The 15,330-nt window shown below is 49.3% G+C and overlaps 1 protein-coding gene across 1 annotated transcript; it reads left to right on the top strand.

Moving 5' to 3' along the window:
- Positions 1-4,137: 4,137 nt before the first annotated feature.
- On the top strand, positions 4,138-10,857 carry LOC309595714 (cis-aconitate decarboxylase-like; the record flags this gene model as incomplete). Its single annotated transcript, XM_082322972.1, is given in 8 exon segments — positions 4,138-4,200; positions 4,874-4,876; positions 6,399-6,503; positions 6,505-6,538; positions 8,172-8,410; positions 8,583-8,675; positions 8,970-9,175; positions 9,939-10,857. Coding segments are annotated over 8 exon segments (1,662 nt in total).
- Positions 10,858-15,330: the final 4,473 nt, after the last annotated feature.

Genomic DNA, 15,330 nt, shown 5'->3' with positions numbered 1-15,330 from the left:
TCGGTATGCTCGGTATGGTGAGCAGACCCAGGAGTGGTTTGGATCTATGAAGGTAGGGGAATGGCACATGAAAGGTTTGGACCAGATTCCTGGCAGAGTTGCTGGGGAAGGAGGAGCAGCCATCCTAGGGAGCACGCAGACCTTCTGTACCTTGGAGAAAGCCCACGTTTCCCCACCTGTCCCACCAATGCTGTCCATTGGCCCATGGAGATGACTCTCGAAGAGTCTGTCCTGCCTGGCGCTCTCAGGGAAAGTTCACCTCCGACCAGCAGCCCCGGTGTCCCCCACGAGCGTCATCACCCACCTGCGAGGATGTCCTCCGCTCCCTGTGGCCTGAGGCCGGTGTGCGCCACAGCGAAGTTCTGCAGGCAGAGGAGGAAGGCGCTGACCACATTCGCGAGGAGCCCCAGCACCGCCGGCTCGCTGTAAAAGACGGCCGCGAAACCCGCCGTGCTCGCCATGGCCCTTCCAGACAAAACAAGAGTGTCGGCGGTCGCCCCCACAACCTCACCGTCGTCGGCGTCTAGACCAGCGCAGCTTTGGCTCGGGCGCTCAGCCAGCCTTCAGAGCCGTGCCCCTGCTCCAAGGAGGGAGAAACTGGTGACAGGCTCAGGTGTTTCCATAGTGCCTCCCCACTCGTTGCTCCAGACAAAGGCTCAATTCAAAGCAGAACTTTAGGTGCCTACTTTCCGGAGTCCTATCCAGAAAAAACACACACAACCTATTTAGGCTACAAGGATTTCTGGCAAAAACATGTTTAGGTGCCCCAAAGCGCTGCAGGTGGTGGTGATGGTTCCTGCCCCCTCTTCTCCAGGCTGCTGGAGATGGAGAGGAATGAATAGCCTAACACAAACGAACAAACATTCAGACGAAACCCACAAGGTATTTTTGAGCCATTCCAGGACATTTCTTATCCACTGTTACAGACAAACAGGCAGGCACGACGCACACATACACAGTCTCCCTTCCAGACGGAATTTTCCAGCTCCATCCCTTTCTTGAAACCCTAGTGACTAAATAGTCTATTTTCAAACCCTTCATATTTCTACCATTAACTCGTCTATTTGCAGGCAGCCCCCACATTTCCATTCCTCTGCGCTCCTGGGTACCATGAGCTGGAGTTTGCTCTCTGGAGGTTTTTGTTAGGAAACAAAGATGATGAAAAAACAGCAATGTTCTTGTTATTTTGGTATTTTTAGAACATTTTATGACCTAAAGGAGCTGGAAAAGGAGAAAGTGATGTGTTCTGTTCTCAGCCATTCCAAAAAACCTTTTGGAAAGAAAGGAAAGCATGCGGCACTACTATTGATATGGGAAGCGAGGAGGAGTGAAGGAGCACCACCCAAAGAAGAAATAGTTTTGTGAATATTAATGAACCTAAATCCCAGCGTCTGCTCTTAAACACACAGTATTCCTGGGCAGACATATATATTTTGCAAACGTCAATGGCCTCTGGACTCTTTTGTTCCATTAAAAAACCCATGTTTTCCTTCTCTCCGTTTATTCTAACAGATGTGATTTTCACAGAAATGAAGAATGAAGGATAAATTGACTCTGAACAGCTCTGAACTGATTCAGCAACTTAAGCTCTCATGCAATGTGGAAAGGGCAAAAACTTTCAAGTGAACCTTTGGGGACAATTAATTCATTCAGTTATTTGGTCATGCTAAAGGTTAGATTTTTTTTTTTTTGGTTCAGAAAGAGAGCGGCACCAAGTCACAGTTCTGCGGGAGGAACGCTCTCTTTTAACAGCAAGCATCTATAGAAACTACTGACTGGAAGGAGGTCCTAAGAAATGATGCACCCTTAGGAAGAGCTGAGCAGCTACTTGTGGAGCCCATGATGATGTCTTTTTTTTTTTTTTTTCTTTTTTTAAATGACATTCAGATATAAATAAGTAAGTGGCTTGGTTTAAATGGTTATACTTGGAGGAGGGCCACTATATTAAATTCCTCCAGATGTTTCGCTCTGAAATAGCTCAGACAGTGGCTTTCTAGGCATGCTGCAACAAGCCCCTGTTTTGAGTCGGTCTCTGGAGGAGGATGAGATGGGTTTTCTGGAGGAAGATGGGCTGGCCAGGTGACTGCTTGGCTCGCAGAAGTGGTTTTCAAGGCTCACTTTGTTGGTGGTTCCTGCGTAACTAGCTGTGCTAGTGGTTTTAGAGCCTGCGACATACAGTTTGGTTTTGTGAAGGATGTAGAGACACAACTAGCAGGGCTGGGTGCCTCTGCTTGCAGTGCAATGCTTCATAGGACATCTGAGAAGAGGGGAGAAGAAATACCAGAATATGCTGTATCGGGCTACGGAGGTGTAAAGAGAAAGGATGTGAGAGGATTTAGACCAAGATATGGAAAAGGAGGAGGATGAAGGAGCTTCCCTTGGGAGGAGGAGGAGGGTTTGGGGTTGGAAACAGCTGCAGACCTGCTCTGCTCACACCTGCCCGCAGCATCCCCCCGCGCACTGCAAACACAGACCTGTGCTCCCTGTCCTAAGACCGTTTCAGCATTTGTGCATTGCCTCCCCTCCTCTATTTCATGCAACATAAGGGCACATCAGATAATTAATCCCCTCCCTTGTTCTCTCAGGAGTAGCAGCATTAGTAATGCCGTGGGCTGCACCAAGACCTGGAGAAACAAGGGTCTGCGTGGAAACACTCGGAGGTGGTTTCTGTTCAAAGTATGCCCAAGCCTTGTTTGTCCCTAGGATAAAACCACTCACTGCTGCTGTCACTATCTGTTTTTGTCACTATCTGGAACTTTGTAAGGACCTGTTTCTCCACATGCACTACAGAAAACTGATAATGTGACACCTCTGCTCCCCACTCCGTGCAACACAGCAAGGAATGATCTCCCACCAAGTCTTTCCTTTGCCCTGAAGTCTGCAAGCTGGGCGTCCTCAGCTGGGACTGATGCAAAGAGGCTCTTTGGGTAGAGGTTATGCAGGCAATGCAGGGCAGTGCGGAGGCAGAGGAGCAAACGGGAAGTCCCTTTCTACCGTGCGGGGTTAGCAGCTCTCCGTACACACGGGGTACCAGCCGGCACAGCCACTGTCCGGGCAACTGCGAGGATGGAGACCTCCCCACGGTCAGGAGGCACCTGGAGACCTGCGGCGCTGCCAGGCCTTTCAGAGAGCTGGCTCTACCGAACGGATGGGGCAGCCCGGGGTGATCCTTCCCTTGCACAAATCCCTCGTGCAGCGAGGGCAAAGCCAAATCCGTCCCTCAGTCCCCAGCCTCCTCTGTCTTCTTTTCCTGCTCGCCCCTGACATTCTTCAGCCCGGGGTTTGCAGAAATGGCTTGTGAGGTCCTCCCTCCCTCCTGGCTCTTCTCCCCTCAGCATGACCTCTGAGCCATGCCCACGTGGCCGGCGTGCCAGCTGGGCTGCAGCCTCTGAACACCTTTTCCTTTACTTGCTGCCTTGCTCGCAATAACTTCCCTTCACCCCCTCCCTAAAAGGTCATTCCTCTCTGCACCCCCTTTCCATCTTGCTGTTACACCTGGGCTTTGCAGGCATCACTGTGTGCATCTACTTTGCACGGACATCTGCTGCCTGTGCGTCTTTACCTCGAGTAATATCAATGGGAATATGCTGGTGTATGGACACTGTCTCCACAGGAGGCTGGAGCAAGGCTTAGCACGCCATGGGACACATATATAAACACCAAAACGTTAAATTTTCAGACACTTATTCCCCAGTGGCATTTTGCGATTAGTTTTCCATCCCACCTTATTAGTGATAACAAATGTTTATATAGCTCTGAGAAAACACTGTCTCTCTCAAGATAAACATGTTAAGAGAATGAAATGCAATTCTTTTTGGATAAGCACACAGCAAGATTAACAGTGCACAGCAACGCTACACAGCTGGAATAAATATCACAACCCTGACTCTCCTCTGGTGAAAAAGAGCACGAAGTTGCCTGAGATGCGTTGCTATGTTCCCAGTGATCAAGGGTCTGCCTAGTATTTAGCAGAGAATTCAGGCTGGCTTTAAATGCAAGATGTATCAGACCAAGCTGTTATTCTGTACAAAATAATAGGCAGCATGTTAAATGTCCCCAGGTTTCACTATTGGACAAAGCAAAGAGCCATGGCATTCCCCCAAAGTCCAAACATTCATTTGGGAGCGACAGGTCCCGATGGCTCCTGCAAGCTACGGAGTTGACGTCTGCACTAACACTTCAATGAACCGGCAGCACATGGCAAGCAACATCGCAGAGCTGAGTATTTAGAAGGAGGAGAGCTACGAAAAGATTCAGCCAAATGACAAAACACTGAATGTACTCAAGAAAAGCGTCAAAGAAAACCACCAATGCCATGCTTCTCCCTCTGCAGCTTGGATTACCTGGTTTGGTGACACTTCAGCTCAATGGGAGGATGCTCTTGTCCCTCTCATTTCCTGGTAAGTACCAGTTTTATAGTCCTCCTCTGTAGGAGGAGCCTGGGGCCAGTTGCTTCACACATTGGCACCTGTGGCATTTTGGAGACAGGAATTTCCTTGAACTTTGTCAGTTATTGTCCGAAATCTTTTTTTATTTCCTGAAACCCGGGGGGGTTTCCCTTCTGTTCAGCAGAGAAAAACCACCCCTCCTCATCTGTTCCCCCCACCCTCTCAGTCCCCAGAGGCTGATGTCATTACACTTGAAATTCAGTTGCAAAAAAACAAAAAGCAAATTGCCTTTCAGAAGCATATATAAACCCTGACAGCAAAGCATCTTTCAGACAGACACCTCTCCCATCCCTCGAATAGAGCAGTGCCGAGCTGGGGATTAAGCAGTGGTAACAGCCACCAGCATGGTCTACTTAACCTTACAGGTAACTACTCTTTCATGTACAAAACCTATTCATCTCTAATCTTTCCTTTTTCGCTTTAAGGAGGTAATGCCGTTTTCCGGGCGGTTCCCCAACGGGTCAAAATTGTCGTGATATTAAATGGGAACCTGCCCCAATACTAACAAAATCAGATGGTTTTCACAGACACTTTATTCATAGTTACTAACCTGTTCCTTCCGTGCCTGTTCCTTTTATGTGTCCCAAACGTGGTTTGGACAGTGCCATGGCAGGGGGGTGTTGTTGTTGGGATGTGCTGTGTGTTTTTTTTTCTCCTCGTGTCCACTCTGAGCTGGTCCTGCTCGCAGCCGTAAGAGGATTTCATGGTAGGTCTGAAAAGGCTGTGCTGCCCCTGTACTGCTTTATTTCCCCGGCTATTCTTGGCACCCCTGCAGGACTGAGCTTTGGAAAATATTTTTTTTTCCTCCTTTAAATATGTAGTTAGCTTTATCCGCTCGTTTGATCTGTGAGTGTCATACAATGCCATGTTAGAGGCATAACCAGTAAAAGGGGTCTGAAAACGTTCAAGCAGCTTAGGTGACAAATGCTCTTTCTCTCTTTACTCTAGAAATCTCAGAAGTTCTTGGCAAGCTCCCGGCAAGTTCACAAAACTGCTGCTCACGGTTTGTATCTCTCTGCAGAACAGCATTCCTTATCTTTTTTTTAAAGAGCATCCCAAAATAATCATGCCATTACTTTAAAAAAAAAAAAAAAAAAAGTGCTGGGCTAAGTGCACTGAGATAAAGCGCTCAAATTCTTGGAAGACAACGCATGGCTGGGGGGTCTTGTGATGGTTATTGCCCTCGGCTGCTAAGGAACAAGGAGAAAAGTAACAAGTGGTAAAAATGTTGATTGCTAGTCCTGCGCTAAAACAGAAACTCTAACTGATTTAGAACCAGACTTTCCAAATTCTTGCTCTTTGACCACAAATGTAAAATATTGAAATTGTAGCTGTCATCGGATTGCTGGGATCCTTAACTCCTCCGTTAGTCGCTGCTTCTTTATTACACCTGATCTTGCTGTTAGCATTGCTTGAAGTGATCCACGGACCGTTCTCCCTGCCTCACAGCCAGTGTGCTCCCTTCCCCAGCACTGCGTGCCCACAGCTCCTCTGCTTCAGACAAATTAAGCAGAACTTTGCTGTGCAGCCACTTGGTCTATTATAAGTCTGTCTATTAACTTATTTTAAAATGTGTTATTAACACAATAAATGCAATGCATGTTACTTAATGAACACTTGAGAACAAGAGAAATAATAATAATCCAGATTTATTTGCTCTGGGACAGAGTCTGGTTTTTTTTAATTAAGTTCTGCAGCACAGCTGCCATACCAGGACAAAAACACCGGAGCCATTAAATGCTTTTCACTAAAGGGTTAAAAAATATTGCTGCCTACTGAAGTGACAAAGAGCATTTGATGACAGGAGGTAATCAAAACTTTATGGGTGCAGTGCGATTCGAGCAGATTTTCCTCCAGCCTCTCCAATCTGGTTTGACTTCACTGTTTCCTTCTCCTGGAGGGCGTTGGTGCTTTCGTTCGCGGTGTACTGAAGATGCTCTCCGAGTACAGAGAGAGGGCACAGATTTTTGTCAGCAGAAGGTTTCCAAACTGCTGAGTGTTACAGATTCCTATAGCAATATATTTCATAGAGCCGTTGCAAGGGGTGAATTTTATTTCAGTGAGTCACAGCAATGATGACATTCTCAGCTGTGTTTACAAGTAGTTTTTAGGCTCCTAGGCTCTAGGTGAGTCCAAATACATTTGCAAGCAAACTGTGAGTCAGTAGGCATGACATTTAAGAATGAATACACACTAGTGAAATTAGGGAACGGTCATTTTTTCAATTGGGATATTTTCTGTTTAAAAAATAAAGTGTCATGTGTACCTGCTGATTTTGATGAGGTTTCCTGTAAGATGTTGAAGCAAAGTATTTTTATTTTCTTGCTTCACTCAGCTTGACTTTTTCATGTGATTAGTTTTCATTTGGACATTAATGCCATCTTTTATCTATGTGCACGTGTGTGTACCCCGCACATACATACATACGTGTGTATATATATATGGATTCGCCATCATGCAAATGTTAGCTATATTGAATTTTATAGTTTTTCTACTCTCATGTGCACTCTCAAAATGATATTATAAATTATAATGGGTTGTAATAATTCTAATTCTATGAATTATAAATTCATCAAATCAAAACAATTTGTCACTGAAATTAAAAAGTACAATGATCCTAAATTGGATACTTTCCAATTTTAACACCTCCAAAGATTTGGAAATGATGACTTCCAAATTCAAAAGTGCCAGTAGCTTGTGCTGTCTGCCCAGCTCTACCTTACAGGTCATAAATACAGGCACCGATTTTGCCTTGGGAAACTTGATGTGCTGCTTCTTGTCTACCAGCAAAGGTGTTTTCAGAGACAGGAGAAACTTTCCTTCAAACACCAAGCTCAGGAGATCTTCTGGTTTAATCCCCTTCTGAAGCATAGGCTGAATCCTCTGACATGCTGAGCTCAACCACGAAAGAGCACACAACGGCCTTTTTCTTAAGCACTAGCATCCTTTTGAGTGCAGAGGGCTTCAGAGCTTTGCTGGCTGAGGCAAGACACCTCAGTGCCTTGTAGGACCAAACTTCTGGATAAATCCAGGCTTTGGCTCTAGTCCTGCTTGCCAAAAAATAATGGAAGCTTTGTTTTTATGTGATCCACTCCTAACAAGGCAGCACTGGTAGTGGAGCAGTGCACCCGCTCTGCCTTTTGTCCAGGTAAAGGGACATGATTTGTATTGAGCCCCCAAAAGATGGTTGCCTGAAACCCAGGGTGGAGGGATGTGGCTGAGGCCTGAAACTGCTTCACTTGAACCTTCTGGAAGCCACCCCAGGAGGCGTGCAGAGCAGTCCTTACAGCACGTAAAGGCAGTAGGAGCCAGGACACGCTGTAGACCCTTGGAAACCCATGGAGAGGGACAGGATTCACGCCAGCCTGCTTGCCTTGGGCTCCCTGCGCTGGCGATGAGGGAGAAATGGCACCTCCCCTCAGAGAAGATGCCTGTCCCCTCGCCAGGAGCATCTCCCCATGTCTACAGAGGGAGCATGGAGCAATGGTGCTCCACCAAGTGCCTGAAGCCGCAGGAGGTGACTCTGGCCCCAGCTGGCATTCTCAGGGAGAGGCTCGCAGCCTGGGACAGCAGAGGGAAGCTGTACCTCACCTCCCAGATCTGTAAGGCTCTAGGCAGCCATGTGAACCAAGGGACATGCTGGGCAGATCCTGCACTCTCCAGCTGCTTTTGCCCTTCAATAAATTCAGTGAGACCAGAGGGTGAAGACCTGTGAGCTGTCAGCACATGTCCCACATGTGTCTTTACCCCCTCCCCTCTCTCTTGGTGCTGCAGTGGTGGCCAGGAGCGCTCCGGAGGAGACGGTGACCAGCAGCTTTGCCTCCTTCATCCATGCAGTTCGACCCGAGCACTTGTCCAAGACCGTCCGTCACAGAAGCAAGAGGATGATCCTCGACAGCATTGGGGTTGGCCTCGTGGGCAGCACGACACATGTGTTCGATATCGCTCTGCAGTACTGCCGGGTAGGACCAGCCCCATATCCCTATGGAGTTACATGGTCCCCACCCTGACACCACCACCATAAACAAGGCCTTATTTCATGGCTGATGTAGGACTTTTGCCTTGCAGTAGAGGGGTGTTCTGGCATCACACAATCACTCAAGGCCCTCACCTGAATTTCTCTCCCTTTCACAGGAGCTGTACTCTTCGGTTGCCGTGAGCTCTGTCTATGGCAAGCCAGGCGTAAAGCTCTCCCCGACGCTGGCTGCGTTCACCAACGGAGTTGCGGTAAGGCAGCCTCTTCCAAGAGAAGCTCTGCTTTGTGGTGCCTTCAAAGACACTAGTTGGTATTACAAGAAGCAGACTGGTGACTGGGAGGGGTGACGGGGGACAAGAAGCCGTGGGCTCCTCTGCAGTCTTGTACGCTGCTTTTAGAGGGACCAAGCAGCCACCATGGGGACCACTAGATGACTGGGTGGATGTTGTTACAGACGTAGCCTCAGCAATATCAGCAAGGACCCCTAGCTCCCTCAGCTCCCAGCCCTCCCCACCAGCGTGTCCTTATCTCCATTTCTCTGGCAGACTCACTCCATGGACTTTGATGATACCTGGCACCCTGCTACCCACCCGTCAGGGGCTGTTCTGCCAGCTCTTCTGGCAGCTTCCCAGATGCTACCTCCAAGCACCAAACCCAATGGCATGGATTTCTTGCTGGCATTCAATGTGGGCCTGGAAGTGCAAGGAAGGCTCATGCATTTCTCCACTGAGGCTCACGACATTCCCAAAAGGTAAACCTCCTTTTCTTCAACGAGAAGGAAGAGCGCTGGTGAGTCTGTTAACAGGCTGCCTCAGGGTTTCAAAATGTTAGTTTAAGTCCAGCTGAACTCAGGATCAGGGTAAAGCCCTACTGAGAGCCAAATGCCAGTTCTGCCACAGCTGATGAGGCACCACGTCTTTCATGTTCATTTATCATATCACCTCCAGTGATCTTGCCTTAAAAATAACCATCAAGAGGCCTACCACTGAGTCTGCAGTGTCACCATCCAAAGTAACCAGGGCAAGAGCACAGGACAGGCAGTGGCCCACAGCCAGGCAGACAGCCTTATCGTGGGCACAGTCCCTGGCACAATTCCTGCCTGTGCCAGCTGCCACTCACCAGGCAGTGCCCTGCTGTGGTCCAAGGGACAGCATCGACCAGGAACTGTTACCTTTGGGCAGGTTGGATGAGGCTGCCTTATTCGTCTGGGGGGAGAAAGTTTGGTTGTATGGTCACAAGCCATGCCACCTACCCTTAGGGAAAATTAAAAATTGTTTTCTGGTGATGCTGAGCTCACTCTGTTGTCTCCAGTGAAGTTTCAAGTAGATGCTTAGGTTTTAGATGGCTAAATTTTGAGTTAGGTGAATCCCACCTGCACCAGAGCCATGAGGGATTTGCACTGGCTGACTTGGCAGTTCATTTCCAGTCCCATAGGCGGGTCTGGTAGGTGAGGTGCTCAGGTGCTGCCTGTGCCAAGCAGGCAGGGATGCTCATATCTGCAATTTCCCCTTTAGGTTCCACCCTCCCTCCGTGGTCGGTACCATTGGCAGTGCCGCGGCCACTGCAAAACTGCTCTCCCTCAGCACGGCCCAGTGCGCGCACGCTTTGGGCATTGCTGCATCGCTTGCAGGGGCACCCATGGCAAACGCCGCCACCCAAGCCAAGCCATTGCATATCGGAAATGCTACCCGCCTGGGCTTCGAAGCAGCGCTGCTGGCCGCCCGAGGGATGGAGGCTAACCCCTTAATTCTGGATGATATCCCTGGTTGTTCTGGATTCAGTGCTTTCTACGGTGTCTATCAACCAAAACCACTGTCCACACCAAGTGACCATCATGAGTTCCTTTTGGAGAAGCAGGATATTGCTTTTAAGCGATTCCCAGCCCACCTGGGGATGCACTGGGTGGTGGATGCTGCCTTGTCTGTCCGGAACCTCTTCATCAACTACGCAGGGTCCTTCTCTCCCTCTTTGATCCGCACCATTGTGCTGAAGATCCCAGTGTCAAAGTACATCAATCGGCCTTTCCCCAGCTCTGAACACCAGGCTAGACACTCCTTCCAGTTCAATGCCTGTACTGCCCTGTTGGATGGTGAAGTGGGCCTCAGCTCCTTCACAGAGAGCAGCATCCACCGGCAGGAGCTGAGGGAGCTGCTGGACAAAGTGGTGGTGGAGCACCCTGAAGATAATGCGGCCAACTTTGACAAGATGTACGGAGAGGTGGCACTGCTCCTGCACAGCGGGGATGTCCTGACAGGCAAATGTGACACTTTCTATGGGCACTGGAGGAAGCCTCTGAGCAAAGAATCGCTCCTGAAGAAGTTTCGATCCAACGCCTCTCATGTGCTTCCAGAAGAAAAAATAGAAACCATCATCGCTACGGTGGACAACCTGGAGAATCTGTCAGATAGTTCCCAGCTGGCCTGCAGCCTGTGAGGGAACAGCAAGTGGGTTTTTTTATAAGGGACTTGTCCCGGTGAAAATCTGATTCCTTTTTTTCGTTGGTGCTTTACTATTCGTTTCCAATGACAGGAAAGTTCCCACCCCTTGAAGTCAAAGCAGACGCTTTAATACCAAAGGAGCCCAAAGGCAGGAGGTGTCTGTGTCAGTAATCGGTACACAGATTACATTTCAACTCACGGTTGATGCTGTCTGAGTAGCTGAAAGGCCACTACAAACAAACAAAAAAAATCCCGTGGAAGTCTGTGAGAATCCTGGGGTATCATCTGGAAGCCAGTTCCCCAGAAGGAACTGTGTCTAGATATTTTTTAAAGCTGCATTCAAAGCTTTTTCTGTGCAGAATGCCTAACTGCTGAGTCTGGGAAGAAGAGGAAGTTCAACTGCAAAATGTGTGCTTTTCTTAGTGCTCTTCTGGGCGCTTTTTGGACCATGGTTAGTTAGTCATGCTGGCCAGATGAGAAATCTATCAGTTACTGTAAACAGCTCTGCCTGCAAAGCTCTCAGGCAGAGAGGGATATTTTTTTTCTTTTCCAGTAAAAGCCTCCCATTTCTCCAGCACTTGGGAAGTGTTTGTCACTTCTCTGTGTACAAGGGATGGCTCAAGGACCCTTAAAACCTGTATATCTTTTCTGAATGAAAGGCAACTGGTGGGTGAGGAACCCTACATCAGTCCTACACCTCCATCCTACGCCTCCTGTGAGGTGATCCCTGCCAGCCCTAGGGCTGTGCCACATCGTCCCGCCTGGCTTTGCGCAGGTCGCCCAGGCACCTATTCAGAGCTGGCTCACCAGAGGTGGTCTCTATAATCCATGCAGAGATGGGCACCTCTGGGTGGTGACCTGGGCACATACACGCTGTGACTCACATTGGGAAATTCCTGTTTCTCTCCCCTGAGAGGAGGGAAAGCTTACTGAGACTCAGTCCTTAACTCATCTTTCCAGCTGGGATGAAATCAGTACTTGTGCTCCTGAGTAGCCGTTCACTGAAAGGCTTTCTTGCCCTGCCTCCTTTCTGAACAGTGAGGTGGAGAACTATGCGATATTCCTCTGTGCATTAAACAAATACTGTGATTGCTGATCCAAAGGACTCATTTCCAGTATGATCATGATATAGGTACAGAATCTGTTGCAGAAGTGAGGGTTGCCTTCTGCAAGGGGGACCAAGCTGGGAGTAGACAGGCAAGAAGGAATGTGGGCCAGTTCCTTTTCGGCTTGCTGGTAGCGGTCTATGCAGAGAACATCCCAGCCAGAGCAAACCTGTTTGCCCACCTGTTAATCAACTCTCTCATACTGTCAAGCATATTCACACTGAATCTTTCTGAATAAAGAACTGAAGTAAATTCATTTTCTGCATAAAGATTTAATGCTACGTTGCGTAGACCATCAGGTTTTCAGTTTTAATCTGAACATATGCAATACAGAGGCTTTTCCAATAGATGGAGACCCCTGCAGAGGCTAGGATAGGGCCAGCTAGAAGGCTGGCCTGTGGCCAGTGATTTCTCTGGAATCATATATTTACATTGAGCCCTGTTTTTCCTGGTGAGAACAATGGCTGTTAGCCAGCAAAGCCTGGCTGTGGTTAAACACAGTCTCTCAACAAAGAGAAGTTACCTAGTGTTTCTCCATTAAGCAACAGTTTCAAATACTTGCCAAGTTTCCATGACAAGCTTCTACTTTACGTTGGTTCGAATCAGGTGTGAGATCACCAAAAACATCATTCCATGCTTCACAGTCCAATGAACTGGAAACCCACAGATCCAGCGCCTTCCAAGCCAGCCATTAGCTCAGCATTTGTTGAAGGAATCAATATGTGTGACAGAACCGAGCTGGGCTTCAGTGGAGGGAACAATGCGTCTCAGTGGATTATCAGTGATTTCCGTGTCCTAACATTCATTCCAATGTTCCCATTTCCATGCCTTCTGCGCCACGCTGCAGCGCTGCCGTGTAGCGGTGAACCTGAGCAGGAGAGGAGGGAACTCGCACCTTTTACCTGTTGGTGCTGGAGCAGAAAAAAGAGCTTTTCAGTTGGCTTTCAGGCTACATTTTGTCCCTGAGCTCCAGAAACCCTATCAAACCTCATCCACGTCTTGGCTGTCCCATCAGATGCAATCCTGACACCTTTCAGCAGGCGGTGTGTAAAATTAGGAAGGGAAGGCACAGGAAGGCCGGTAGCCCAACTTTCCTTTTATCGGGCCCCTTGTCGGTTGAAGCAGTAGTGGCTTTTCCAGAGCATCTAGGAGCTGAAGGCATACCTGAGACTGTGTTCATTCATGGTATTTCCTCTAAGAGCCTAGGACCCTGAAAACACCTCCAGTGTCCCAGCCCAGCAAAGTGTCTCATTTGTTATTTCCAGTTTCAAACAGCAAATGTTTCATATCCTTAACTAATTAGGAGGTCCAAACCACTGGCAAGGGAAGCGAAGCCCTAAAAGGAAAGGAAAAAAATGGCCTGTGAAAATTATAGACTAGCTTGTGTGACACTGAGGGTATTCAGCCATTAATATGGTGCCACCAAAGTCCCTACCTTCTCCTCTCAGGCTGAATAAGAAAAGAGCCATTGTCCTTCTTCCTGCTGCTGTTCCAAGACAAATGACATTTAAAATTAAGAAAAGGAAACATTTCTCCACGAACATATTTACAAGGAAGCAAGCTCAGTGAATGAAAGGACACTCGCAGGGCGGAGCCAGGCAGGCTCCGTGTTAGTAATCCATCAACAGCCACAGTCCCACGCCAGAAATTAATGGGGCTCCGCTGGCACAAGCGCTTGGCCAGGGAGAAGCCCGGACCGGTAGAGAGCTGGGGAAAGCTGAGGCAGGGCTGGCAGGAGCAGGATGCCGCCGTCAGCCCTCTCCCGTGGCCGTCGGCCCCCTCCCGTGGGCAGGACCCACCCGCGGGGCTCCGCGGGAGGGCGGGACGCCGCCAGGGCCCTCAGCACCCTGGAGAGCAGCCGCCGGGCGCGGCGGCGGGCGCTAGGACCGCGGGGGCTCCGCGGCCGGGGGTCCCTCGGGGGTCCCCCCCGGGGCTCCGTTCGCAAGGCGAAGGCTGGGGGGTGTCGGGGGCTTCCCCCCACGGCAGCTCTCGTCTTTACTTCCCACAGACGGTTCCACGAAAGCAGCTTTCGTCCCCACGGCCACCACCGGCACCAGTTTTGATAACCTGAAGCACTGAATTTTTTAGGGCGTTGCATTTTTTCGCACCATTTTGGATTTGCCACGACACGCCAGCAGAAAAAAAAATTAATACAGTTCAGGGATTATTTCAATTTTAGAGAGGATTTTGACTGTAGACGTCAGAAGAGTCCTCTCTGCCTTCCCGCGCTGTTTCCGTGATGATAACGTTGCTACCGCAGCGTGGCCGGCGGGGGAACTGCTCTCCTTGAGAAACCCCAAGTCCTTCTTTATCATTTTATGCTTTTTAAATATTTAAAGAAAAGAAAACTTAGGACAATGCCACAAGTAACTGAGTGCCATGGGTCAGGGCCCGGGCGGGCGCCGGGGCAGGCCCCGCACAGGGACGAGCCCTGCCTCCCTCCGTGCCCTGCGGGCAGCTCCATGCCACAGCTCCTGGAGCAACTCTGGATGCCTCTTCTGGACAGAGGAAGGCAAAAGTCTTGGCCTTCCTCTCCCTGCTCCAGAGGCTCTCCCAAGCTCTGGACGTGTTGCCAATGAGGGGTGAAGTTTTGCAAGGAGGCTGCTGTTCCAAAAACGAATGCCCGAGAGAGTGCAGAGGAACGTGGCATGCATGGGGATGGAAAGGAGGAGCGAATCCCTCCCAGCTGCAGTGCAAGGTTCCGTCCTTCCCTTGGCAGCCGGGATGTGCAGGCCAGACACGTGCAGCTGGTGCAGGGGCCAGAGCAAAGCTTTACTGGGAAAACAGGGCAATCAGACTGGGCTGCAAGGGGGAGCCAACATTTTCTGCCTGATGCCAACATCTTCTTAGCACCTTATTTCCCCTTCATCCCTGCATAAATCTAGGTGAACTCACTGGCATTAGACACTCTCCCCTCCATCCGATCTCTGCTTTTTCCCATCCCGGGTGACAGGAACCCTATAAATCTTCGTGCAGAGCTGAGTACGAGGCACAGAGCTTCAGCCTCAGGAGCGCTTTGTGTGTCAGACACGGAGGCCAAGTTCCCAGTTCCCAGGCGGGAAGTGGGTTTCAACAGTCACAGCTGGATTTAAACCACTGGCTTGGTGCGAGAGCCACCAGTGCCAGCCAGCCTGAGTCAAGCCAAGCAGGCGGAGGGAGAGGCAGGGAGTCAGAAATCTTCAGCTGTGTAAAAGTGACTATTAAGAGGAGAGGAATGACAGGTTCTTTTGTGTTCATGGTGGACAGTGTAGAAATGAGGGGCTTCAAATGAAGCAAAAGGGGTGTCAGACATTAGGAGAAATGTCCCAACAAGAGCAGTGCAGCAGCAGCAGGACAGATCTTCCAAGAAGGTCATGAAGTTT

The sequence above is a fragment of the Platalea leucorodia genome (assembly GCF_965183815.1).
Source record: "Platalea leucorodia genome assembly, chromosome: 10".
Lineage (NCBI taxonomy): Eukaryota > Metazoa > Chordata > Aves > Pelecaniformes > Threskiornithidae > Platalea > Platalea leucorodia.
Note: the sequence above shows the minus strand (reverse complement) of the source record. Positions and strands in the feature narration are given on the sequence as shown.